Genomic DNA, 27,048 nt, shown 5'->3' with positions numbered 1-27,048 from the left:
TTGGGTACATCTGGCTCATGATTTTTCCTTCCACTTCCATCCCCTACTGCCATTTGAATCTCACACGGGCTAAAAAATCTCTCTCTTAATCCACTTCGATACCACCCCGACATCGAAAATCTTCTCCCCGTCGCTTTCTTGCTCTCTCCCGATTCTTCGTCTCTGCCGCCTATCTATTCAACACCTCCACATCCACGTACACATGCAAGTCCCCACCAGCGACCTCGGCTTGTCACGACACGCCCTCCAAGCGGGGCACCTCCTTCCCCCACTGCTCCCCTTGAAGCATCTGCCCATGCCTCACCCCACCTCCCCCATCGCCTCTGTACACTACCATCGGGTCCCTCTCCTGTCACTCTATCCCCTCTCCTCACGCCAGATGCAGGGGTCAGCCACTGTCATCCATGCCGAGAGGAGAAGCTGCTTGCACCGAAGGAACGAAACACTGAGAGTGCAGAGTCCGTGTCCGATTGGCTGAGCTCCTGGCTAATTGGAATCGCAGTTGACCTGGTGGTGGAAGCCCAAGCTACCTACCGCTCTACGCCAGATCTATAAATTTGTGTGAGAAAAATAATTCAAAATTTTATTTTACTTTCAGAGTCAGATTGGAATGCATGTTCCTTTTGTTCTGTCCTCTACCACATATGATCGCCGGTACAAATGGATCAGATGAATGTAGTACCTATGTGGATTTGATGAATGTTTATATAGCGTTTATACATTTCTGAATTTTTCTCCACCATTTCTGAATTCTTTGATTTTTCTGTCTTTTGTGAATTTATTTTCTGGTAAGTATTTTTCATCCCTTGTCTTGTCTCCCAAATGACTACCGTTGATCTCCCCGTGGATTGACATGGATGTCATGTGCCCATAAAAAATCCTCTCCAGGTTTTCATTTCCTGTTTTTTTTTTCTTCATAGCATCCAAACGAGCCCTCAGGGCCGCATCGCCACGCCTCAATCAGACCGTATCAAACTAGTTCTCTGATCTCAACTAGTATCAAACGGTGTATCGGTCTGCTCGTTTCGTGCTCTATACAAACCTTTGTAAATGTGTTTAAATTTGTGTTTTGGAATTTCCAAATGTTAATCGTATTGTTGGCTTAAGTTCGTGTCAGATTTTGAAAAGAAGACGAACTGAAGGGACGTCGAAAATGAAAACTAGCGTATCTCGAATGTTTGATTTAAGTCAGCTCGAGTGGTGCATCTGGCCTGCTGGAATCAACCTCACACAAACAGAGGTGATTGGATCTTGGCCAAAAAAGAAGGTGAAATTTGTCATAGGGTAAAGTTATATTTGCTTGTATTTGTCATTTCATACTGAATTTATCATATTTAGCCGACGAATACTTACAAAATTATGCATTTTTACCACAAGACACTACTGGTATTAAAATATAATTTTTATGAATATGGAGAGATAGATATTTTAAAATCCCCCGATTGCCCCTACCATCGAAATGGTGGCAATGAACTATTGTGCTTGTGTGTATTTGTGAGAATAGAAAGGAGGATGAGGAAGAAAGAGGAAGAGAATTGCAAGTGGGTCCTAGTAGTAAGAAATAAAGAGAATAATTAACATTGGGCGGGCTGAACTAGGTAGGAAAAATAGACTTTTCATATCATTTATCTCTCCTCTCTTAGTTAGATATTGTATTTTAATGTTGCTAGTGTCATGTGACAAACGCCCATAATTTTGTAGTGTCCATAAACTAAATACGATAGGTTTAGTATGAAATACGAAAATGCCAAATGCCTGTAAAGTTCAATGTCCTGTAGCAAATTTTCCCAAGAGAAAAAGCCTAGTCAGTGCATAAAACCGATGCCAAACTACGGTTGTCAACCTATCAATTGAAGATGGAGCTATGAAGGGAGACGGTGTTACAAGCTTTCATCCCACTATTGGCTGGCTATGCTAGCTAGAATTTATTGATAACTTACTACCGAAGCCATAGATGGCCTTTTCATGGTCGATTGCAAGTGACATCTAAAGGTTACCACGACGACATGAATCGACCGCGAGCAGTGGTAAGGAAGGAGGGAACTGGAGGAGAAATGGGAGGAAGTAGCAGTGCTAAGACGGCGTGAATCGACCGTTTGCAATATTGCAGAAGCTAATTATGAGTAGTTACCTACACTAATGAGTGGATTAGCGCATCATTAGGTTGTTGGAGAACTGCTAATGATTTATTTCTTTAATTACCAATATAATTTGTAGACACACGAACATACTCACACAACACTTACCGGAGACTGGACATGCTGAGCTTAAAAATTAACGAAATCACCTTAGACGTCTCGCTGTCGATGGGCACATCGCCTACTGCTGGAAAAAAAATCCATCTTAATAAAACACACAAGAAACAAAACTGAGATTTAATTTCTAATGGATATGAAGTACAATAATCTCCACTAATTATGTAAGCCAAGGCTTAGTTCTTGGCCGATGATTTACTTAACCCCGTACAAACAACAGTTGGCATGCATCTCTGAAGGGTAGCTAGGATTTTTGGGGATTTTGCAGGAGAGCCAGTTAGCTATTCCATCGATGGCGAAACTGAACTGGATCATTGGCGGGTTGGGAAGCGAACCCTTGGCAGGATGTTGGTTGGTCTGGACTCTATATACGCTGAGAATATACCGTAGTGTTTTGTTGTTAATACTCCCTCTCTAATGAATGTTTAGAAAAAGTATGTACATTTTAAAATGTAGTATAGATATATTAGAAAATAATATATACATATTAGAAAGTAGTATATGCATATAAAAAGTAGTATATACTTTAGTTATAACAGGATCAAGTATGGATCGAATCAAAAATATGTACTTTCGAGAGTACATACTCCTGGCTCGAGGCTTGATCCTAATTCATAGTTGATTCTATTATAATAGAAATATATATTACTTTTTGAGATATACATACTCTATCAATTTCAAAATATATGACGTATTAGGATTTAGAAAAGTCTTTAAAGCTATACTTTGATCATTTAATTTATTTTATAATATATTATCAATTATTACAAAATTAATATTCTATTAAAAGATCTATAAAATACGGATCTATTGATATAATTTTTGTACATTAAAATATACGTATAATTTGATTAATTATTGATCAAATTTTACAAAGTTTAACTTTTCTAAATCCTAATACGCCCTATATTTTAGGACGGAAGGAGTACTTCTTTATAAGTGATATATTTTTTTCCTGGGACATATATGGTATTTTTTAAGATGTACATACTCTTTTCTAAACACCTATTACAGGAGAAATTCTACAGTGTAACCGTTACACAAATCAGTTTGTGTAATTGTTACAGAAATCAGTTTGTATAACCAACCAAAAACACTATGTTAGAAGTTGTAAAAAATTCTAACAAAAATATGATAATATAGAGCATGCTATCATCTGTCATCTTATAAATTTTGAGTTTAAACAACAACTTGTATAAGAAGAAACAAAAAGGAGAATTTTCTCCCGGTACAAGTTGTTGTTTTAGCTCCAATTACATGGGATAGTAGATAATAGGATGCTCTATACTATCATATTTTTATTAGAATTTTTTACAATTCAGCGATTGGTTACACAAATTGATTAGTGTAATGGTTACATAATAGAAAATTTTCTATTAGAGGAAGATTATGTACACCAGGAGTGAAAAAAACTTTCTCTCTCTATACATGTTATGTTTCATTTTGTTTCATGGAAGTAGAGTCGAGTATCTTTGAGATGAGGGCGTATCCGCACTCTGATGAGGCATTTTCCTCTCGCATTTTGTTTCATATGTGTATTTCGTACCCCACGTGAACATTCATTATGATATGTTATTACTTAAAGTTAAACTGGCCGGTCTTGACAGTGGACATCCTAAATGTGTACTTCTTTTTTACTAGTGGGAATATATTACATCAAAATAATAGATTTGAAGGAGGCGGCAAAGTAACGTCTGCTCAAAAAAGACGACCTTTAATTTGCTCGAATGAATTCTGATCAGGTAATATTCATCAGGCGGACGTCATCTATTTTTCCAACTCTGAAATGCATCTAGCACTTGCTTGATCATCTCTTTATAGACTTTGTTGGGGGTTCCTGTTGGACTATCTGTGTACTAGACTATTTTGTAACTCTGAGCTGGAATATGTGGATTCAGGAGACGACAGAAAAAGAACCAGCCATTGTTGTCAGCCCTCCCCGAGACTAGGCCCATGTTGAGAGCAAATCGTAAAAGGGCCCAGGTGCGTCGGCCCATCTAAATTATAGGGAGCTAGAGCAAGTTTCGGCCGGGTAAGTTCAGATTGGTTCAGATAACTGGACCCAATGGGTCGGGCTCGGGGATCAGACAATTGCTAGGAATCATCCTATCAGCCCACGCGTTGTCCGATGGGGAACTTGGGCTGTCCGACGGGAAGTTAGCTTCGGTTGCCCTATGAATAGGGGCTCCTGTCGCCCCCTCGGTCAGGCGAGGCTCATGCTCCATCCTCCTCCTCCGTTCCTGGGACCGTGCTCCATCCTCCTCCTTCTTCTCGGTTGGCGACTCCTTCTTCCACCGTTGCACGATTTGAGCTACCTCAAATCCGCTTCTCACTTTTTGCACCCATCGTCGTGGCCATGCTACCCATATGCCTCGTGGCCTCTCCTGGCCACCGATCTCCGCCATTATTGCCCTTCTTCCTCAACGTGGTCATCGTTGCTCCTTGTGCTCCACGGTGGAACATTTGATTTTTATCCTTGGAACATTCAGACGTGAATAAATTTATAAATGTGTTGGAACATTTTCCTTAGAGGCAAGAGAAATTGCCTGTGAGAACCAAGGGGACAGGTGATAGGAGGGGGCAGTGGCGGCGCCAATATGGTACTAGTGAGTGAGCCATGCTTCTCATCACGAGTGGACCGCTCGTGGGCTAGGAGGGGGTGGGCTTCATGCAACAAACCCACGTAAACTCTATCATCCCTTGTTAGTTGCTTGTCAACTAGAAAAGTATGGACAAGAACCCATGACCGAAAAAGAAAATAGAAGAAAAGAAAGAAGATGCAATATATCGGATAAGTGTAAGTATTACATACTCACTTATACGTAATACATAATTGGACTTGTAAGTACGTCGGTCTAATTTGTAAGGGCAACAACAATATATCTAGGCCAAGTGATCCATATGGGTGGGACTCACTGCAGTGGTAGTAGTTATGGTAAAGAGTACAATGTTTGAGTACAGGGTAGAAAATAAGGCGGATCTCACGGGTAAAAAAATCACTCCTTCTCAACCTTCCTGTGACCCTTCGCGCGCAAGAAGGTTCCAATGTATACTGTGACACAACAAAATAATATAGTTTATTAGCTTATAGGTTGTTCAGTAATAGATAACTTTTATATTTATTGTGATACGGACTGGTTCCACACTGACTATGGTAAGATAGTAAGGTCACACTTATTGCACATGGACTATTTTTTTCCACATTGTGATTGCTCTAAGTAGGGTAAATAAACTTGTACGATGTGCAACTTGTATGATCAGCATGTAACTATAATCTAACTAAATTGAAAAAAAAATCTTACTTACTTGTAAGTGCATCATATGTCTCAGTTCTAAATACGAGCTTGTTTTCCCAGACTTGCAAGTCAGATAAATTACAAGTTTATTTATTCACAACTCACAAAGTCAGTAAGTTGTACTTACAAGTTACAACTGCCCAATTCACCCTACATCCTATAGCTACCAAAAAATAACTAAGCACGAATTTTCAATTGATTGGTCGACAGACGAGAACTAATATACACCACATAATAATTTGTCCGGCCACAAAAAAAAGTGTATGATGTCTTACAAAACAGTCAAATTATTTAAATTGCAGCCACTGAAGTATACTCGTCTCGAAAAGTAATTCCCAATACTTCGTGTAGTCACAGATAGGAGACGTTCTGGGTTCTGTGCAGTAAAATTATTTAGATTTTGACCACCATTATCTATTTACATATTGAGGCTGAATATTTGAAAATGATATGAGTAGAATTCTTATGAAGTAGTTTCATAATATTATAATTTTTCTATACTGTATAAACATATTACCATAAAGATCATTGTCAAGGATACATTTTGGTGACCTGTCAACGCCCAAATTGAGCTGAAAAATAAGGAGTAATTATTTTGGTGACTGCGTGGGTGCAAAAAAGTGAGCTGAGAAACGAATCGTACTAACATTTTGTTACGAAGTAAAAATATTCGGGATCAATAAAAACAATTAGGGATCATGGGAGGGAGAGCACTCCTACATCTTTACTTTCTAATTCCATGTCATGCTTGCTGAAATCAGCTCTTCTTTCCGTATGAAAGACCCGACCGTTAAAAAGTCGCCACAAGTCCAAACGACCGGTTTGAAATCCGATCCAAGGCGACGTTTCTCCTTGTAGCCAACGATCAGATCAATCATCCATCTGGCTCGGAGACGAGAAACAACGACTGACCAGGTTTTTTTTAGCATAACTAAAATTTAATGAAAGTCACCAGTAAATATAATTTATCGGATATAACGGATAATATTCAAACAAGTTCAAATAATATTAAAATAAAATACCGATAAATATGGTAAATTTTTTCTATTGAGACTCACCAGTAGACTCAGTAAACCGGATATATCGGGCTGATTTTTTTTTCTACCACCGAACAGGCGATCAGCAGCCGGTTGACATTCGTTCCTCTCTCTTCCATTTCCATGCACGCATCCATCCTTTCCTGCCTCGCACGACCAACGTCTTCTCTCTCCGTATAATTCATTCACTCCTGCACGTCGTGCCCCTCTATGTGGATCATTGGCGTATCAGTGGCAGCCACGAACATGAGGGCAGGCGTGTCCGCTGCCTGATGCTCCTCCTCCCGTCCTCTCCCGTCCTTAACTTCAGAGGCAGAGCTCAGGCTTCTCGTCTTCTTCGTCATCCCTGCGATCGAGTTCGTTTGCTTAGCCTGCGAGCAGGCAGCTGGTATGGACGTCCCTCACCTGTTCTTTGACTTCTCTCTGCACTTTCCATGGAGGTTTAGTTTTCTTCTACATGTCCTACCTATTCATTACCTACTGCATGATCACAGCACTACCAGTTATTAGGATGATCACATCCTGAGATGTTTGCTACAACGTCGCGTGATCAGCAAATAGTTGTGCTTCCAGCCGGGGCCATGGTTTAGTTCAATTGTGCACGTTTATGCAGCAATCCCAGCTATTAAATCTGCTGAACGGTCAATTGATTCAGTTCCTTAATTGTGCATTCACTGTAGCAGCGCGTCATGCATGGAGTAGCACCGATGAGGGCATGACTACCACCATCAGTGGCATCATGGAAGACGTCAGGATCGGGAGCTTCGACGCCGCCGGTGCGTACCCGACGACGCTGCCCAGCCCGAGGATGCTCGGTGAGCAAAACCATTCGCCGCGCGAGCCGTCGGGCTTCAGGAAGAGCCTGAACCCAATCTACACCGACCACGACACGGCCAGTTCCGCTTCCATTTCCATTTCCACGGCGGCGGTGGCGTCGTCGAGCTCATCCTCGGCCGCAGGAAATAATCCTGCATCAGCGGCGGCGGCACGGAGCAGCGACGGGAGCGGGGGCAGCCCTGCCCCAGAGGTGACGGTGCTCGCGCGGCGGCACACAGGCACCGGGGACGGCCGGTGGGAGGCCATCAGCGCGGCGGAGCCCCCGCTGAGCCTGGGCCACTTCCGGCTCCTGAAGCGGCTCGGCTACGGCGACATCGGCAGCGTGTACCTCGTCGAGCTTCGCGGCCGCGGCGCGCTGTTCGCGATGAAGGTGATGGACAAGGGGTCCCTCGCCGGCCGGAACAAGTTGGCCCGCGCGCAGACGGAGCGCGAGATCCTCGGCCTGCTCGATCACCCCTTCCTACCCACGCTCTACTCCCACTTCGAGACCGACAAGTTCTGCTGCCTCCTCATGGAGTACTGCAGCGGCGGCAACCTCCACTCGCTCCGGCAGAAGCAGCCCAACAAGCGCTTCACCGAGGACGCCGCAAGGTAAAATGTTATCAGTGAGACAGCTTTCAACTTTTGATTGCATTCAAATTCAGGGATTGGAAAAGATGTGATTTTGAGATCAGAATTACAAAGTAATCTAGAAAGGTGCTTGCCATTCGTATTCATGTTGCCCAATGGCGATGCATCTATCTTATGCAGGTTTTACGCGTCTGAAGTGCTGCTTGCGCTGGAGTACCTGCACATGCTGGGCGTCGTGTACCGTGACCTCAAGCCGGAGAACGTGCTGGTCAGGGAGGAAGGCCACATCATGCTCTCCGACTTCGACCTCTCCCTGCGGTGCTCCGTCAGCCCGGCGCTCGTCCGGTCCCCGTCCGGCCGTGTCGGCGGCGGTCTCGCCCACGGCTGCATGCTTCCGCGCATCCTCCCGACCAAGAGGAGCAAGAAGAAGGGGAGTAAGGATAAGGACAAGGCCAAGCTGGACGAGCCGGTGACCAGCGGCGGCAAGAAGCTGCCGCCGACGTCGCTGGAGTTCACGGCCGAGCCGACGGGCGCGCGGTCGATGTCGTTCGTGGGCACGCACGAGTACCTGGCGCCGGAGATCATACGCGGCGAGGGCCACGGCAGCGCCGTCGACTGGTGGACCTTCGGCGTCTTCCTGTACGAGCTGCTGCACGGCGCCACGCCGTTCAAGGGATCCGGGAACCGCGCCACGCTCTTCAACGTCGTCGCGCAGCCGCTGCGGTTCCCCGACGCGCCGGCGGTCAGCGCCGCGGCCAGGGACCTCATCCGGGGCCTGCTGGCCAAGGAGCCGCAGAACCGGCTCGCGTGCCGGCGCGGCGCCGCGGAGGTCAAGCAGCACCCCTTCTTCGAGGGCGTGAACTGGGCGCTGGTCAGGAGCGCCAAGCCACCCTTCATCCCCGACGCCACCGTTGACCACGGCTCCCAGTTCGACGGCGACGCCATGGCGGCGGTGCAAGGCGGCACGCCGAAAAGCGCCGGCCGGAAAACCAGCTCGCGTCACACTGATTCGTCGCATATTGATTTTGAGTACTTTTAGGAGGTGATCACATAAGATGTGTTGATTGCTCCATTTGTATCTTGTCCTTGCAAGTTGCATTTTCTGAATCCTGATATGTATTCCTAGTGAAGTAAATAAAAAATTGGCTGCCTTCAGTCCATCATTTTTCAAACTTCCCCCATGGGCTTTCAATCTCAACTAGAGTCTAGAGATATGAAGTTTTGCTGTAAATCGCAAAATTTAAACTGCGTGCAGCCAGCCAGCTGATGCCATGTCAGCACTGACACAACGGGATCTCAGCTAAACTACGTGCAAGCATTTTTCTCTCCCGCGCTAAGGTCATGGGCTTTCCCAAAATTTGGTGGCGAACTAAGTCAAGGCTAAATTAGAATTTCATTAGCATTACCAAATTTTGGTTTTGTTCATTTTGTAACAAAACCAAACAGCCTTTCGGTCTTCCAAAATCCCTTCAAATTTGGTCCATTCAAAATACGCCCCTAATCATGCTGATCTCTTTAAACATTAGGACTCAGTAGCATATATATACTCCATCTAGCAAAAAATACTTTGACATTTTAGACATTGCACAGTCTTCCATACTAACTTTGCTCACTATTTTTAATTTGAATATATTTATAAAATCCAATAAATTTATGATATTATGAAAGCATTTTTCAACATAAAACAATATATGCATATTTTTATGTTACGAAGCTAATGTTTTAAAAATTATTGATAGTCAAAATTTTAAAAGTTTGATTAAATTTTATTCAAAAAATCATATATTTATGATTGAGGGAGTACTAGCTATAGCATACCATGCTGCACAATTGCGTGGGATGACCAATGTATTTAAAACAAACAGGGCTAAAAAGATACCTTTCTTTTTTATAAAATGAGAATTTAACTATATAGGTCTGTAACATCTTCATGTACATTGTTTTTGAAAATACCAACATTACATAAAATTTTTAAGTGCGATGTATACCTTGCAGCACTCTTTAAATCAGAAAATATATTATCCAATCGGCATAAAGTTTTCTCTAAACCAAAGAATTAGTGTAATAATCACCGTTGGTAAATTAATTTTCACTGATCCTGCAACCCCGAGTACCTGCAGACCCTGGCCTCTGTAAACACAAGCCCGGGCCGGCAGTAGTACCCTGGCTGGGGCTGCAGTGCCTGTCCTCGGAGCACACGCACCGGCCGTCGAGCGCGCACCCGTCGCCCTTGCTCAGCTCCACCCCACCGGCAACCTCGTCGGACCACGGGCTTGACGAACGCCAGCTGCTCCACCTCCTCCCACACGTCCTCGCTCAGACGCGGCGTCGCCGGGTCGGACGCGCGGTAGTAGTTGAAGTCCACCGCCACGGAGTCCTCCGGCTGGCCGAGGTGCGCCGCCGAGGCCTTCACGAACCGGACCAGCAGGCCTTGTAGACGTCCACGCCGCAGAGGCTTTCTGCCCGGCCAGGTCGCGCAGGCGCTTGACGTCGAGGATGAAGTCCCGGAACTGCGCCGGCGAGAAGAACGCCGTGGTCTCGTAGAAGAAGAGGCCGTGGAACCTGGGGTCCCAAGCGCACGCGCCGAGCAGGTCGGCTGCCGACGAGTGCGCGCAGGAGCCCGACGTCTCCATCCGCCCCTGGAACCCCACCACGGGGTACCCCGTGAACAGGAGGGCGTTGTTCTTCAGCCCACTGCCGGCCAGCCGCTTTGCCACGATCTCGGTCGCCGCCATCGCGCACTTGCCCTTGACGTTCTTGGACCTCTCAAGTGAGGTTTCTAGCGCTCTGATTCCGGCGGAGACCACGACGGACGTGGACTGGAACCCGATGAAGTCGTTGACGCCGTCGCCGGACGCGTTGAGCGGCGCGCGGTCGTCGACCCGGTACACGGCCGTGTGCTGGGATGGGTACCAGGCATGTCGGCGAACTGGTGGCGCGCCGCGTGGGCGGAGAAGTCGTCCTGGAAGGTGGAGTCGTCCCGGTAGTCGTAGGTGATGCTCCTCTTGAACCTGGGCTCCAGTGACAGCGTGATCTGCAACCACCTCGGTTCGAGTATGAACGATGCATTGGAACTTGGAGAAAAAAATAGCTCGAAGAACTTCACTTCACAACTACTGCTGTATTGGTGTTAAAATTTCAATGCCTTCTGTTGCTCTGGCCGAATACATGCTGGTGCTGGGCCTTCATCCGACTGGGCCCATGTGAGTGTGCCCTAGAAAACGTCGGGTGACCAGACGAGGAGAAAAAGAAGGAAAAAATCCCCTTCGGGGGAAGGCGGCTGCGACGGCTGAACCAACCTCTCCGTTCTTCTCGCGATGCAGCTCGGCTGGGAGATCCCGGGCGTGTGTTGGCCTTCTGATCGCTCGGATAGGGATGGGCTCGCGGAGGTTTCGGGGAGGTGGATCTTCACTGTGAGTTTCTTGCTACCTTCTCCTCTTTATCTACCGAGCAGTGGCGTGGATTAAGCAAGAGGGAGACAATGGATATCTCACACCTTGGGGCTTTCCTCTCCTCTCCTCTCTGTGGTTTGAGCTTGGGGTTGTGAGCTTGGACTCGGACCGAGGCTTTGGCCTGAGCTCTTGCAGCACTGGAGGTCCCGTGTTGGTGCTTGGAGTTGCGCTGCCGAGGCTCGCCCGCACTGCAATGGCCGTGCGGCTGAGGTATTGAATCTCCGTCATCCCACCATCCGACGGCAAAATTGGGTGATTGGATTTCTGGGTCTGCAACATTCTTGCTGTGCCTTACCTCACTCTCCAGTCTTCCAACAGATTCACTGTGAGTTTTCTCTTTTCCTCTGATCTGAATTGATAGATGCGGGATACATATGCTCTGTGATGATGAATGTCATTGAAATTGAGTTAGAATGTTGAGTACAATAGATGAACCCTTGATTCTCTGTCTACGAGTAGAATGGGTAGTGATATGATCCTTCAACGCTGATTTGAAGGAGTTTGATTTCCTGTATGCTGGTTTAGTCTGAGTATTCTGTCACTCCCTGTTAAGTTTATTCCTGGACATGAATAGCATGTATTCTTGAACTCAGCACATTGCAGGAGATTATCCAGCATTCAATAGCTTGAATTAGTTTCTAGATCTCTTTCTGTTCATTGAGCAGAAGGGATTTAAAGTGTTCCTAATTAATTTCTGAGAAAGCTTGATGCTGGCTAAGTTCTGAATTCTGTTTTTCCAATAAAAACTTGGTACGGGCTATGTGCTGAATTCTGAATATTTAGCAAGGATATACTTGCTGATCTGTCCAGGAAGTTGTAAAATTAAGAGAATTAGACATCAAGGTTGTCATCTAGGTGTGATCTCATATTCTAGCTTAATTAGTGATATGATTTAGTACCAGCTTGGGAGCAGATTTTAACAGATCTGGAGCCAGCTGATGTGAGTAGTCTGAGAGCCTATGTTGCACAGTACGGGGATACGGATACGAGGATACGGGGATACGACATTTTCAAAAAACAGCAATACGGGGATACGGTAAACCCCAAATCCAATACTATAACCATAGCCGAATTGTGCATCACATAACAATATAACATAATAATATCATAGAAATATAGGATAAAGAAACATGCTAAGCTCATTAAGAAGTGACAAGAACTCAATTTTCTCCTCCTAATATCTCCTCAAATTCAGAAGATCGAGAAGGAGGAATGAAGGAGCAGCAGCTGCTCCTTTCTTCCTCATTCTTGCTGTCGGCCTGAGCACAGCTGCTTATGGTGGCTCTTCCTCCATCCACCACTATTGCCACGACCACCTCAAATCGGTTCCCTGGGATGTGCTGCATCTTCTCCGCCCCTCCTCTGACTGAGCCCCACGGCCGCTCGTCGCCGGAGAGCATGAACAGGGTAGTGCCATTGCACAACACGCCTAGAGCTCTTCTACACCCATCACGGAGAGCTGCGCCATGATCTCCTGAAGCCGACGGAGTATCCCCGAAGTATCCATGGAGTATCCCCGAAGTATCCCATTTATTTTGTATTTATTTTAAATCGAAAATAAGGGATACACAGGGATACGCGTATCCCCGCCGTATCCCCGCATTTTGGATGGCGATACGGCACATCTGGGAAGTATCCGTGCAACATAGCTGAGAGCCATATAAATTTGTCATCTAGTTCAAATCAGACTTTATTTATGTTTCTCATTCTCGGTACTCATAGTGTAAATGACATATATTTCTCAGTCGTGTCTTTGTTACATTTGATCTACTAATATCTAAGAGGAATATATATATATATATATCGCTCAAATTTCAACAACTACTACTATACATGCAGAATCTGCTAAAGAATTCCACAATTCGCTGTGCAAAATATGCAACTTCTTGTCAAATATGTTTGTGTAACTATAGCTATCTGACAATTTAAATGTACTTTTACGTGGCGCTAAGTCATGCCATTTCATCTGTATTTGGTTTTTGACTGACACAACTCAAAAGTCAAGAGAAAAAACTGAATACTTGCAGGGAGGCTAAAGGAATCAAAACCTACACCTGCAGGGAGGCTAAAGAACTCATCGATGCAAATATTTTTGTTCTATCTAGTGTGAAAATGAAGGAACTAGTTACAGATTCTAAAAAACGTTTGCACATTTTAACTGTTTGTTTCCCATGATAACTCGTGATGAGAAGAAATAAGGGGTGAAGCAGCAGTTGAAGTGTGTACTTTCTAGAGGATCTTGTTCAGAAAACTGGAATCATGTGCCACCGACGTTTAGTACGACGAGAAACTAAAAATTACCTATCAATATACAGAACAGAAAGCAGCACTAATTATCTTGATTTGCTTGATGATTCAATCAGAGAAGCCAATGTATATCTATGCATCATGTGATTCACGTGAACTGCAGTTCTGTCATTTTTGGGAACACAGGTCCTTATGCTCCAGGTTTGAATAAAGAAACCAGACAATACAGGCAAGCATATGTTGGCCTTTTTCTCTATTCCAAACTCCCAAGCCTAGTTGTATTGCTTACATCATTCCAACATTGTCAAGAAAAGTATTGTGCTTTTTTTTTTTTGGTAAAAATAACGAGATCAACCTAGGAGGAAGAGGAACTTGGTTAAGAACTTGTGCTTTTTTATGCGAAGTACCGTGTTTTAGTCAGACAGAGTGTGTGTTTCATGCTTCATTCATGCTCCGCGATATATGATTATTAGTAACACTGAGAAACAATTGAAAAACCAGGAGTTGCACACCAGTGATCCATAAGGACAAAGTTGCTGAATGGCTATTTCATACATGGGTTCACTCCTGTGCAGTCTTGTAGTCTTTTAAATATTTTAAATTAATTTGTGTGCATATGATTAACTCAAAACTACAATTTGTTCTACGAGCCTATTGACTTATCTCTCTAGAAAGAAAAGAAAAGAATGTAGAGGCTCATCGGCAGCTCCCGGACGCAAAGCTAGAGATCATTGAGTACTTGGTTTGTCAAACTAGCAAGCTTGGATCAATAATTGAGGAGAAGCATAACCAGTTTAACAAGAGTTGATAAGTATTTACTCCATTCATCACTAAACAAAAGTCCAATAAAGACATTGACAACAAATGATAGTTTGACAACTAAGTTTAAGAATTTTCACAAAAGAGAATGTATAATATGAAAAGGTATTTCAACATGGAACTTGCCGCCAATCCCAACAATTTTGACATTCAAATGATCAAAATTAAGACTCTTTGATTGCACCTTTTTAAAATAAGCAAAAATTTAGTGACAAAGGAGCAAATGATTCTTATATGAACGGTATTATTTAAAGCATTAATACTATTAATTTTCGTTTGTGCATCGAATATGCTCACCAATATAATCAAATGATTCACTATGGTTCATCGTAGGACTGATATATTCTAGTTCTATGATCCAACGACAAATAAATCCTACTCATTTATTAGGCATGGCTCGCACACAAAGTAGATCCTGTACCTTCAGTCAAGTAATCTCATATGACGATCATAAATTGGGTAAGCGAAGTAGTCTAAAATTGAAAACCATCATGCTATGATACTATGGGTCGATCAGTAGTCAAACCAATCACACATTACATTTTTTTAGTAAACACATGACATGATTTTGGAACATGCTGTTCAGAGTGAGGCAAAAACGCTCTTAAACAGGTAGCCGGTTCTCAACGGTTTTCTACAACTATCGCAGGGCCAACATTTATTCATGTTGCCTCCATGGAGTGCGCTACTAAGAACAAAGGACAACTCTTGCTTACGCATTTGCTGCACTCAGCTTTCAGCGACCACATAGCTCACTTGTTAGGTAATAACCAAATCCTATAGTATGAAATATTTGTTAAGCCAATTAGTCTCGTATAAATGAGTTGCCAAAGTAGAGTTCTTTTTTGTGCTTTCTCATCAATCAATTTCAGAATATATTTTAACTTTGGTTTCTAATGTAAGGAATCCAGAAATATTTTGTCTTGATAGCTATAAAGCATGGAGGCGTGCATAGTTTTTATGCTCTTCTTGACTTTTATTTGCTTTGTTTATTTGTTTTTGCAATTTATTGCATAGGATGTTGATAATTTCCTTCGTACTTCATGAAAACGGTTCTTATCGTGACCCAATTTGACTAATTCAAATTGTACATTTTTATTGTTTGTTTAAATTATATTTAATTTTTACTTTTGCAATAGGCTTAAAAGTTGACAAAATTACCTTCTCAAACACAAATCAGTACGAAAGTGTCATCATAGCTTTCTGACAGGCCTCACAGGTACAGGTGGATAAATGCCTATTGAAACCTTACGCTCAAAGCTCAAATGAAGTCAAAATATGAAAAGAAGAATTTAAGCTATTTTAAATTTGAGACAAACATGTCCTTAAATCCTTAAGGTATGATGGCGTTTGATCAGTAACCTTGGAGACGACCCCAAGCAGGCCAAGGGAGACGAGAGCAGCGGGGAAGAGATCGTCGCCTTTCTGCAGCGCCAGGACCCTGGCCCAGCCGTCAGCCTTCCCGGCGGGCACGACGAGCTGGAGCCCCACCACGTGATCATGCACGGCACCGCCACGGCCCCACCACGAGCTGCCGTGGGAACCCGTGCTCACGAGCCCGCCGACGCTGACGCCCTCCCAGTATGGCGCCGCCGTCAGGCTCAGCCCGCGCGCCTCCGCCGCGTCGATGACGACCCGCAGCGGCGTGACGGCGTCCGCGGTCACCGTGCGCGCCGCCGCGTCGACCTGCACGCCGGCCAGCCGCGCCGTGCTGATGAGCAGGGTGCCGTTCCCGACGCCGCCGCCGCCGGGGCAGGCCAGCTTCGGGATGGTGTGCGCGAAGCCGAGGACCTTGACGCGGACGCTGTTGGCGCCGGCGCGCACCACGTGACCACGTCCTGTTCGGACGCCGTGTAGGCCACGGCGGACACGGGGCAGTCGGCGCGGTCGCTGGACCACGCGCCGTATGCGTTCCACAGCACGCACGCCGCGCCGCCATCGGCGCAACGCACCGGCGGGCGCGGCGGCAGCGCGCGCGACGGAGCCAGGGCTAGAGACGAAAGCGGCGAGCATTTTCTATGGTTTTCTATGTGGGTGCGGTACTGCGGTGTGCCTTTGCTTGGAGTGTTTCTTGGAGGATGGAGGCCCTGCTTTTTCGTGTTGCTGCCGCTCTGTCTCTCAAGCGACGCTCCGTTTGTTGGAAAGCTCTCTACAAGAGTTGCCTTTATGTGTTTGTTTAGAGAGTAAGAAGACGGATGCAATGATCTTATTCTATTTTTTAATGTATTTTGTCGGAGAGCGAGGTAGGATAGGATAGCTTCTAGAGGAGAATATTTTTTTAATGCTGGACGAGGGGATTTTATAAAATTTCTAGAACGTAATTATCACACTCGGAACGTAAGAATGACGATAGACTCGAGGTTCTAAAATGAGATGTTTCATCTTTCCTACCAAACAAGTATATGGAATCATTCCATCTTTAAATATATGGATGAGGTCATCCTATCCCACCTCGCTCTCCAATCAAACGCTAGATAAAGGATTAAGGATCGACATAAGGTTTATTGTTTAGGGACTGTCTAGTTATCTATCAACATGTTTTATGGTGCAAAATATGTCAATTTTCTATCTGTCGGATCTTGAATCAACAGAACAGATTGATCTGCATTTTGTATAAGAAACCTAACCCTATTCCTCTCTCTCACTCCCATTCCTATCTGCTCCCCACCCGCCCCCATGCGCCTCCTCCACCGCCACCCCACCCGCCTCACACGCCGCCACCCCGTCGCCTCATCGGCACCAAGGCTAGTGCCTGTGTGGCACACCCACCTCTGTTGTCCCTCCCTCCTCCGTGTTGCTCCTCTTATTCTTCCTCCAAGCAGGTTGCCGTTCACCCCCGCCTCCACCATCGCCCCGCCTTGCTCCAGCGGCGCCGTCGTAGTTGTCGCCCCCGCGACCGCTCCCTCACTAACTCATCGGCTATGCTCACCCCCGTCGCCACCGCAGCCCAACCGGCGGTCCACCACCGCACCCTCACCGCCTCGCCGTCCCGCTCGCCGCTTGCCACCACCGCCGGCCACCAACCTCCCTGGGCCACCCTCTACCGCCGGCAGCCACAAATCCCTCCCCAAAAATCCGAACGCAACCCCTAACCCTAAAACTCGTCGGAATTCATGGAGTTCGCCGGAGTTCGTCGAAGATAGGGGAAGATATGTCCTGCACGAATCTTGTTGCCGATCGTAAGGTGAGTAATTCGACAAATTTCTCCTCAAGAAATCTATCGACAGTTAACTAACAAAATTCTATTGTTTATATGTGGAACTTTTACGACCTAGGTTGATCCACATATATGCATAGAAGATTGCTCTGCAGTTGTCACTCCGGAATACTTATAATTACCAGTATTCAATTCAATATGAACCATAAAAAATCAAAAGGAACAGCTAAAGATCTATAAAATATGAAGAATTTCCGAAAATAAAATGGACCGGCCAGCAGCGGGAATATACGTGATATGTTGGACGAGGGCGTCCGACGAAAGAGCCGGACCGAACCGTCACCTTCGCTCGTCTCTCACGTGAGTTGCACGCGATGTATGCGCTCACCGTTTCCTGACCTACCCACTCCATCGCACATCTCACCCCTCACCTGGCCTCGCTCTGGCGGCGGCCCCTGCGACCCCTCCGGCCCCTCCGACCCGGCGAGCAACCGACCGAGGCGTTTCATCCGGCGACCTCTCCGACCCGGCGAGCAGCCGACCGAGTCGTTTTCTCCGGTGACCGAGCAGGCGGCCTCTCCGGCGACCTCTCCAACCCGGCGAGCAGCCGGCCCCTCCGGCGACCTCTGCGGCCTGGCGAGCAGCAGCCCCCTTCTGCGAGCAGGCAGATCCTCCGAATCGACTCCAGCGCCCCCCACTCCTCTGTCCTCCTGCGACCCGGCGACTCCTCCGACCCGGCCCTCTCGCCCAGCGCGGAAGAGAAGCTCCAGCCGAGGTGAACATCAAAGCTTTATCTGATTCAAGGTTTAAGGCTCTTCTTTTGGGTTTATTAGGATCAAAAGATGGGTTTTGTTGGGTAAATTTTTTTTGTCACCTCATCAGCTCTTGTAGGAGGAACAGAGACCCATAGAGATTTGGACATAGCCGGCAAGCTCCCAATATCGATAATTGTAGGATGAATTTAACCGAGTACTATAGTATGTATTTTCACATTTGGTTGGTTATGCAAATTTGTGAAGTGCCAAATCATTCTACCTGCAGCTGATGCTGATGTGGATACGTAAAGGTACCATTAGGTTCTTGGGAAAAGAAAGAGCTGATTTAACTTACACAGTTACACTGCAGCACCATGCTTAGGCTATTGCTTGCTGCCATATTGACTTCTTTTTGTTATAATGGATATTGAATGCCCATGTTATCTGTATCATTATTTGCGTACATAGATCTATTTCTAAAAGTAGTTTAATAACATTTAAACCATCATACTGCAAAAGTGTTGGGAGGTGGTGTGAGCCTAGGTGCCATAGGATTTCCTTATAACAGGTAGTGTGGCTTCAACAGTAGGGATTTCCTCACAGAAAAGGATGAGTTACAATTTGCAAATCTGAACAATTTGGTTTGCAAGGAGTAAATATGCCAGCACTTGTAATTATTCTTCCTTGTGTTACTCTTACTCCCAAATATTAGATGTCTTTCACACTTCTAGTAATTACTTTATCTAAACTAGACCTACAACAGATTTTTTTGTTCTTAAATATATCAAATGCATTGTTTTTAGATTAATAAAGCAAGACATGTTATGCTGCCTTTGAAGTTCAGTCCATGTGTTATGCGCTTTGTTTTTGTACGAATGGATGGTTATATTTCTCATATTTGTGATGTGTGCTTGATTGTGGTATTGTAGATGGACAAGATGACCAAGCTTTTAGTTTATGGGTCAGTAGTATATATGCTTCTTTCAATGATGGCCATGGTTATCGAGTCTAGGAAAATAAATCCTTTTCCATAGGTGCACAACACCAATCATCCAAATAATCAAAATTGGTCCACATCGATGACACTAACACGTGCAATAGCGAGTGGAACGCACGAATCAAATTGGAATTGGCAATAATAACACAGTACAACACATTAAACATTAAAAGAAAACAAATCTAGTGGTTCTAAACCATATCCATTGCACGTTTAAATAAAAATAGACACACAATTGAGCAAGAATTATTCCCATCGTCGTCCCTATCGAGACCCCACCCCTCTCTCGTCACTGCCGTAGCCCACCAGCCTCCGGTCACCGGAGCCCTCGCTGCCCAACTGCGCCATCACAACCCATCGCCTCGCCTCGCCTTCCCTTCCCTTCCCCTCCACGCCAGCTTGCTCCATGGTTAGATCGAAAACGGGTAACGCTAACCCTAGCATCTTGGATGCGGAAAGGCTGTAGAAGAGCACTGAGGCGTGAGAGAGGGAGTCACCAACCCTCGTGACCTCCCGCTTCTGCATACCGAAGCCCCGCTGCTTGCAATGGGGGAATCGAGAGAAATTCCAACTACTATCTCCCTTTGTAAGCATTTCTTCTTTCCGTGATCCCACCATAGCTAGTTCTATGGGATTTGCGACATACGTCTTCTTTTCTCAAGTAAATATGTTGTCTTTGTTTGGTGTAAAAATATGTAACTTTTTGTGGTAGAAATTTCAGCGAACGTTGAGTTTTGGTGTAGAAGTTTCAATAGTTCCAATTGTTTGGGTTCTTAGAAAGGATGTGCTGCTCTTTCTATTTGTTTTTTGGGTACTTGTTGGTGTGATTGAGCTCGATTTTTGGCAAAAAAAGTTTTTTTTCCCCACATGCATGTAAATGGAGGAACTTATGCTTGCTTGCACATGCATATTTTGTGTGTCTCCTTTTTGCCGCCTTTGTTGATTTTCTAGTCGAAGCCTAATTCAATGTCAAATTTCGCATTTAGATAAAGATTTTGCCCATCTCTGGGGATAAGTTGTTGATCCTTGGGATACGGTTATTTAGTCTTTAGATTGGGTTGGTGAAGGTGGCATGCCATTTAGAATTTCATGTATAAGAGTTGTTTGTACGGGGTGATGATTATTTTAGTGTTTGGATGCTTGCAATACTGAAAATTTGCTGCTTTGGGAATAATTCTTGCTCAATTGGTGTGTCTATTTTTATTGAAACGTGCAATGGATATGGTTGAGAACCACTAGATTCGTTTTCTTTTAATGTTTAATGTGTTGTACTGTGTTATTATTGCCAATTCCAATTTGAGTTGTGCGTTCAACTCGCTATTGCACGTGTTAGTGTCATCGATGTGGACCGAGTTTGATTATTTGGATGATTGGTGTTGTGCACCTATGGAAAAGGATTTCTTGCGCCACAAGTTGTTGCTTGAGGAATTATTTGGTCAAACTGAAAATGCCATGTAGTTATATTGTTGAAAATATTAATTTCTATAGATTGATATATTAGATAAAAGTTTACCCACTTGGCGCAAGCTACAACATTAGTTATCGATATTATTAAAATGCATTGGTATTTTCCTATTTGGTAGTGGTGTTATTTCCTTTAAAATTTCATGCGACTTGTTTGTGCACCATGAAATGAATGCGCATGAAAACTGCCACATCTGTTTCTTTCTAATGCCGAGTGTCTTGTACTATGTTGTTTCTGCATGCTACTTCTATCGATTCCAATTTAGGTCACGTGTTCCACTTAGTAAGTTGACAATACATGATGTAGCATCATCAGTGCGGATTTGATTCTTTGGGTGATTGGTGTTGAACTGCTTGTCGTGTTATGTTGAACACATGGAAAATGAATTATTGCTCCGAAAGTAGTTATTGGGCCGTGCAGCAAATAATTTTTATTGTTGTGTCTTAATATTGATACTTGTTGAAAATGTTTTCTTGGTTTGCAAGTAATCTTCATGTGATTTTTAATTTTTTATGCAAGAAATTACTCAAATTAAAATGCCATATGTTGTTATTATTTAGAATGCTATTAATTGTCATGGCTCTATATGGCATAAAAAGATTGAATCATCAAGTTTCTTACCTACTGGGTAAAGGCTATTTATGTTAGCATTAAGAGCATTTGACAATTATTTTGTACTTTTGTACTGTCGTATAGAGTCAAATGTTGAACTGGTTGTTGAGAAAGCATATTTGGTATCGAGAAATAAATCCTATGAGACCTCACCTTTGGACCCTTGATGATTAGACCTCCTTTAAATCATGACACGTGTTAGATAGAAGAGATAGTCTAAAGGTGATTTGGTCCCGTAGGATTTTATTCCCTTGGTCTTGGTCGATGATATGTTTATTTTTGAGCCGCGACTCCTACAAATTAAAATCTATTATATAAAATAAGTTTGATACTACTTTCCTCAGGGGTGAACTTTGAACCAGAGATGTAGCCATGTAAGATTTTATTGAGTAATTGTGCTGCTATGAGTTATTTGCCCAGCCTAATCGATTTGCTGACTGCAAGCCCAAATAAATAGTCTAGTTAATTTGGCTCCTAAATAGTGATGATTATGATTTATGAGCATCACTAGGCAGTGCATCTTTGATCTTTTGCTCCTAAAAAACACAAGAACACCCGCTAGAAACATGAAAGTTTGGTGCTGTTTATTTACACTGCTGTCCACACAGGCTGCCAGTCTAACCTTGCCTGTCTATTGATGTTTGTGAGATTATGTCCCACAACCGCAAGGTGCAAAACTGCAATTGCACTAAGTGTTTGTCTTCTGAAGGCTAGTGGTACTGTTCTACTAATATCCCATTATTAATTCACCAACTTCTTCTAGAATCCGACTCTGCCACTAACTTTCCATCATAAATTATTGAACTGTGTTTTCTATATTTGAGTGACATTCATTCATTACCTTATACAGGGTCATTCTGTACCACTGAGAGGTCAATGTGAAGGGGGACTTGTAATTCTATACATATTAGAGTTAGTTTTCTTTTTCTTTCTCCATTTATTCGGAGTGAGAAACAAAACTTCTCATGGCATCGCCGCAAGAATCCAATTCCCTGTGCTTGAAGCGAAAGCTCATCGATGGCTGCCTGTCGAAAGACTGCAAATCTCGTCGAGTCAAATCTGAGAATGGGCCTTCATTTGATTCATCTGCTAAACGCTGCAACTGTTGTTGCACGCGACCTAACCTTGCTAATGATTGTGTTAATTTCCTGAAGAGTGGAGTGCCCAGCCGTATCATGTATTACAAACAAGGTTCTTGGCACAATTTTCCTGAGCAAATAATGAAGTCCCTCATTGAAGAATTCAGAGGCAATAAATCGAGTGTTGTTGCTGTGATGGACGATGAGCCTCTTCTTGTTGATTTCTTGTCAATGACCCTCGTCAACCTAAAAACTAGAAAGCAGCGGTCTGTTGCATGGCTTGATGACACTGGCAAGTGTTTCTCTCCTTCTCTTTTCTTTGATGAGGAAAGTGATGAAATGACTAAAGGGGATTCTGGTAACGTTGACGGCACTGCACAGGGAATAATGTCAGATAAGGTTGCAAATTCTCCCCCTGAAGTGGTGAAGCAAGTTGTCCTTGAATCTAGTCCTCCAGTTTCTCAAAAACCTTCCACGGTAGATGTATTGCGCAAGAAAATCACATCTGTGGAAAGAGGCAGCGAAGGCTTTCTATTTGTCCAGGACCTTTTCCTCTCTGGTATGGGATCATTTGCAGCACCAAGTAGCATACTTCATGTCCACCGCCACTCTCCGAATGATATCACTGCACAGTGTAGACTTGAAGCTTTTGAAAGACAGATGAGGTCCACTAAAGAAGAACGTGGTGATGCAAATGTAAGATATGGATGGCTAGGATCGAGGAAGAATGACATAATTAGGATTCTGATTAATGGTTTGGGTACCACTGCAAAACCTGTTGAGAAGGCAAGTTTGAGTGCTGGTGTATATCTTTCGCCAGAAAACCGAGCCTTTACCAGGTGTGTTATTTTAAACTCAGTTGTTATGTTTGACTACAATTTTTTATTGTTTAACATATTATATTTCACATTTATTTTGTGTCAGTGTTGGTCTTTGTGATGTTGACGAAAAAGGAGTGCAGTATATGTTGCTCTGCCGAGTGATATTGGGCAACATGGAAGCTGTTGAGCCTGGATCACAAGAGTCTTTTCCAAGCAGCGAGATGTATGATTCTGGTGTAGATGATTGTTCAAACCCGAAGTGTTATGTGATGTGGCCATCACATCTAAGCACTCACATGCGTTTAGAATATCTTGTTAGTTTCAAGCTAGTCCCAAAAGTTCAAAGTAAGATGATTAATAAGAGTTAAAATCTTTATCATGTCATTTTGAAATAAATGGAGTGAGTCTTCTTTTTTGTGCACTTATTTTCAGATTATTTGCTTGGCTTGAAGGGTTTATGGTTTCACCCATCACCAAAGGATGTTGCAGTGGATATTTCTTCTCTTCAACCTGTGAGGCAACCTGAATCTTGTTACTTGTTGTTCACCATCGACACGCTGGTTTTCCTGTTAGATGCATGTCTACTGATCACAGTGGGAGAACAGAAGCTTTTCTTATAGATGTTCAGCTTTGCTGTCCAATGATTCCTCTTCTCTGCAAATAATTTTAGCTTTGGTGTACGGTAGTATTCCACTTATCTAACCAAACAATCTGCACGTAGGTAATGTGTGAAACAGGTGAAGGACCAACTTCCCCATGGATATCATTCAGAGTTCTCTTTGGGGTAATTCAAGACAATATATCATCTGTAGCAAGGGAGCTGCTCTTCCATCATTATGAAGAGCTGAAGGTACTATCTACTCAACAAGTTATATACCTTTTGGTATTTCTTGTTGTTTGTATGGTGGGCACTGAAACATTTCAAGTTTTCTCTTGACAGGAAAGCAAAATAACTCGCGCAGAAATGGTGAAGAAGATGATAATAATAGTTGGAGAAAAAATACTTTTGGAAGCCTTGAAGAAACTTCATTACTGTGTAAGTTCCTAGTAGCACACATTCCCTTGTTACATGTCAATACTAAGGAACCTTTCAAGGGTCATCCTGGTTCTTCCCTTCATACGTGCAAGCTTGTATAGGAAAGACTTAACGACACATTATGCTTGCTAATTCACCGAATGTAACCTTTTGGAGGTTCTTATACTCAATGTGCATCGCATATATAACAGAAAATCCAGTCTGTGATGATGCGACATCTAAGACATGAATCTGGCTGGATAGCAGAAGGTCCTTTTCAGTTTTTGAAGACCGGCACTAGTTATTTTTTCTGAAGCAAAGCGATAGATGTTCAACTCCTTTCTGTGAAAATTGATTTGTGTTTCTGGAATAATGTGGAATATGCACCTTTTAATGACAAATTAGGCATGTATATCATTTTGGATAGGATGACCTAAAATCAAAATAAGGCTATTCTGTGCTTAGTATCAGCTTTAACATTTTGATAGTTGAATTTTTTATGGTTCATGGTAAGGAAAATTGATAGGACATTATCAAGCAGCTTCACGACTCTTGAGCACCAGTGGTCATGTGCACAGAGAAATCATTATAATATTTTCTTTGCTCTTCTCAGGCATCTGGTTAAGCTTTTCGACTCAGTAATGTGTGCTACCTTTTTCTTAGCTGGCATGTTTACGTTTTTAGCATCACTTTGTTATTGGCTTCTATTGCAGCCATCATTATGGTACAAGCCTTCTGTCGAAGCTGTGTCTGGTGACCCTGCAAGTGCAACACCAGAACTGTTATCCTTGGACGAGACAGGCAATAATTGTTCATTAACTCTTAGTGTTAACCATTGTGATTCACATGCACCAAATGCCGCGGCTGAACACTCCGCAGTTCTTATCACCAAAGGATGTGATACCCTTGCAACAGATATGGTGCCCAAAGGTCATGTTGGTCTGGCACCGAGTGGTGTGCCAGAAACATCTAGTTCTGCCGGTGCCATATGCCAGGGTTCTCCAATTGTGGAACCCGAAGTTAGAAATTCTTTTAGACAAATCATGTCACCTGGAAACTCTGCTGCTGGATGTGCCAAAAACCAAGATTCTTTTGTAGCAAGAGTGGCACCTATAGTTCGTGATGGCCTTTTGAGGACGATTTCTGGAGGATCTGCATCTCCTGGTGTGGAAGTTTGCAATTCTGTTACACCAATCAAAGGACCTCCTGGTTATGCTTCTGTAGCACCAACTAATGCCTCAAAAACCCATGGAATTTTTACTCCAGTTTTCATTTCTAAGGACTGTAAATCTGTTGTACCAAGCTTGGCACTTGGAAATTCTAAGAGTACATGCGTGAAACGCCTCAATTCTGCACCAAGAGTGACACCTGAAGGCCAGGAATTTCTTTCACTAGGTATTACATCACAAAGCCCAGCACTTCATTCAGTAAATGGCCAGGCTAGTTCAACATCGGTTGCCATACCTCTAGTTCATGCTCCAGGTAATCCTCTCTGTACTGTCAAGTTTTACTCAGTCCATACATCATGTGTCCAAGACTGATTGTTTCCTACCAAATGTGGATCATCAAGTTCATTTCTTTGTAGGTGGAAATTCACCATCTATGAGTACTGACGGCCGTGACTCTCTGGCACTGAGTATCACACTCAAAGGCCATGATGGTCCAGCATCAAGTAAAACGCCAAAGTGCCTTGAATCTCCGAGAGCTGATACCTTGCCAAAAGGCGATCGCCCTCAAGCCCAGGATGCGACCACCAAGGTGTATAGTGCTCCAACACCGAGTACGGTGCCTGAAAACTCAATGGGATATAATAGTGCCTAGCATTTACTCGATTTTATTGCTTTCACTAACGCTAATGCTTCGGTGGTGACTGCAGTAACTGTGGAGCCAAAAAACCGCGGCTCCCAGAATAAATTATCTGGGCCAGTTCTTGATGCTAGCAGCCATGCCGCGGGGGCAGCTAATGCCCTCGTTGCCCTATCAACTCTGCGAGAGAAGGGCGGGCATTAGAGTAGTAGCAGCAGCAGCAGTGTTAAGATCGCGCCATTTCCGTTGTATCTCCTTGTTCTGTACATGTGATGTTACCCGTTTCCATGTACATGTGGGTGTAAACCGGTGGGATGGACTAGTTTGTTTATTTATTTCGTAGGACAGGAGTCACCCCGTCGACCTCTGAACATAAAATTCTCTTTGATCCGTGGTAGTGAGATGATCTTAAACAATGTTTCCCTGTGCGTGTGGCCGCTGTTGGTGTTCTCCCTTTAGGCCGTGCTTGCTATGGCCATGGCGGTTGTAGCAGTGGCCTGGTTCTTCTCGTGGCGGATGGATCATGTGCAGAAAATGCATAGAAACGTGTGGTAGTGCTGTGATCCCAGTACCCTTTAGAATAAAACAAGCAGGTTATAAAAAAAATCTTTTTATTATTATTTATCAACAAAGCAAAAAGGTTCTTATCAAACCCACATAAAATTGGAAAGATAAAAGGAGATCTGACCCCTCCGCTCTAATCATATAAAGGGGGTAAGAATCCGCTAAGCTTCTACTTTTTATGTTTACAATCTGGCTCCGATTACAATAGAGATGAACCTAATCTAAAATACGAAATGTAAAAGAAAACACCTATTAAATCAATTA

At 43.9% G+C, this 27,048-nt stretch overlaps 2 protein-coding genes and 1 pseudogene across 5 annotated transcripts; 2 read left to right on the top strand and 1 right to left on the bottom strand.

The window, feature by feature from the left end:
* The first annotated feature begins 6,944 nt into the window (after positions 1 to 6,944).
* Positions 6,945 to 9,120, top strand: LOC133920594 (serine/threonine-protein kinase AGC1-5-like). Of its 2 annotated transcripts, XM_062365199.1 has the most exons (3): positions 6,945 to 6,976; positions 7,269 to 8,016; positions 8,176 to 9,120. In XM_062365199.1, exons 2-3 carry the CDS (start codon positions 7,304 to 7,306, stop codon positions 9,032 to 9,034), a joined length of 1,572 nt encoding a protein of 523 aa, XP_062221183.1. In that variant the 5' UTR covers positions 6,945 to 6,976; positions 7,269 to 7,303; the 3' UTR covers positions 9,035 to 9,120. The 2 variants fall into 2 exon arrangements, with proteins under 2 accessions (XP_062221183.1, XP_062221182.1); XM_062365198.1 differs by lacking the exon at positions 6,945 to 6,976 and having other exon boundaries at positions 7,087 to 8,016.
* An 800-nt stretch (positions 9,121 to 9,920) lies between these two features.
* LOC133923146 (L-gulonolactone oxidase 3-like) lies at positions 9,921 to 17,362 on the bottom strand (annotated as a pseudogene).
* Positions 17,363 to 17,999: 637 nt separating this feature from the next.
* LOC133922273 (inactive poly [ADP-ribose] polymerase RCD1-like) lies at positions 18,000 to 26,650 on the top strand. 3 transcript variants are annotated; one of them, XM_062367520.1, is made up of 9 exons: positions 18,000 to 18,445; positions 22,350 to 23,417; positions 23,503 to 23,744; positions 23,832 to 23,911; positions 24,121 to 24,249; positions 24,340 to 24,435; positions 25,128 to 25,896; positions 26,000 to 26,172; positions 26,291 to 26,429. In XM_062367520.1, exons 2-9 carry the CDS (start codon positions 22,465 to 22,467, stop codon positions 26,291 to 26,293), a joined length of 2,445 nt encoding a protein of 814 aa, XP_062223504.1. In that variant the 5' UTR covers positions 18,000 to 18,445; positions 22,350 to 22,464; the 3' UTR covers positions 26,294 to 26,429. The 3 variants fall into 3 exon arrangements, with proteins under 3 accessions (XP_062223504.1, XP_062223503.1, XP_062223505.1); XM_062367519.1 differs by having other exon boundaries at positions 18,001 to 18,445; positions 26,000 to 26,194; positions 26,291 to 26,650; XM_062367521.1 differs by lacking the exon at positions 18,000 to 18,445 and having other exon boundaries at positions 22,735 to 22,870; positions 22,960 to 23,417; positions 26,000 to 26,194; positions 26,291 to 26,650.
* The last annotated feature ends 398 nt before the right edge of the window (positions 26,651 to 27,048 follow it).

Source organism: Phragmites australis, chromosome 6 (genome assembly GCF_958298935.1).
Source record: "Phragmites australis chromosome 6, lpPhrAust1.1, whole genome shotgun sequence".
In the NCBI taxonomy this organism is placed as follows: domain Eukaryota; kingdom Viridiplantae; phylum Streptophyta; class Magnoliopsida; order Poales; family Poaceae; genus Phragmites; species Phragmites australis.
Note: the sequence above shows the minus strand (reverse complement) of the source record. Positions and strands in the feature narration are given on the sequence as shown.

Coding starts and splice junctions, on each gene's coding strand:
- LOC133922273 (XM_062367519.1), top strand. CDS start 22,465: ATGGCATCGCCGCAAGAATCCAATTCCCTGTGCTTGAAGCGAAAGCTC. Junction 24,250..24,339: donor ATCATTATGAAGAGCTGAAG/GTACTATCTACT, acceptor TTCTCTTGACAG/GAAAGCAAAATAACTCGCGC. Junction 25,897..25,999: donor ACCTCTAGTTCATGCTCCAG/GTAATCCTCTCT, acceptor ATTTCTTTGTAG/GTGGAAATTCACCATCTATG.
- LOC133920594 (XM_062365198.1), top strand. CDS start 7,196: ATGCAGCAATCCCAGCTATTAAATCTGCTGAACGGTCAATTGATTCAG. Junction 8,017..8,175: donor TTCACCGAGGACGCCGCAAG/GTAAAATGTTAT, acceptor TATCTTATGCAG/GTTTTACGCGTCTGAAGTGC.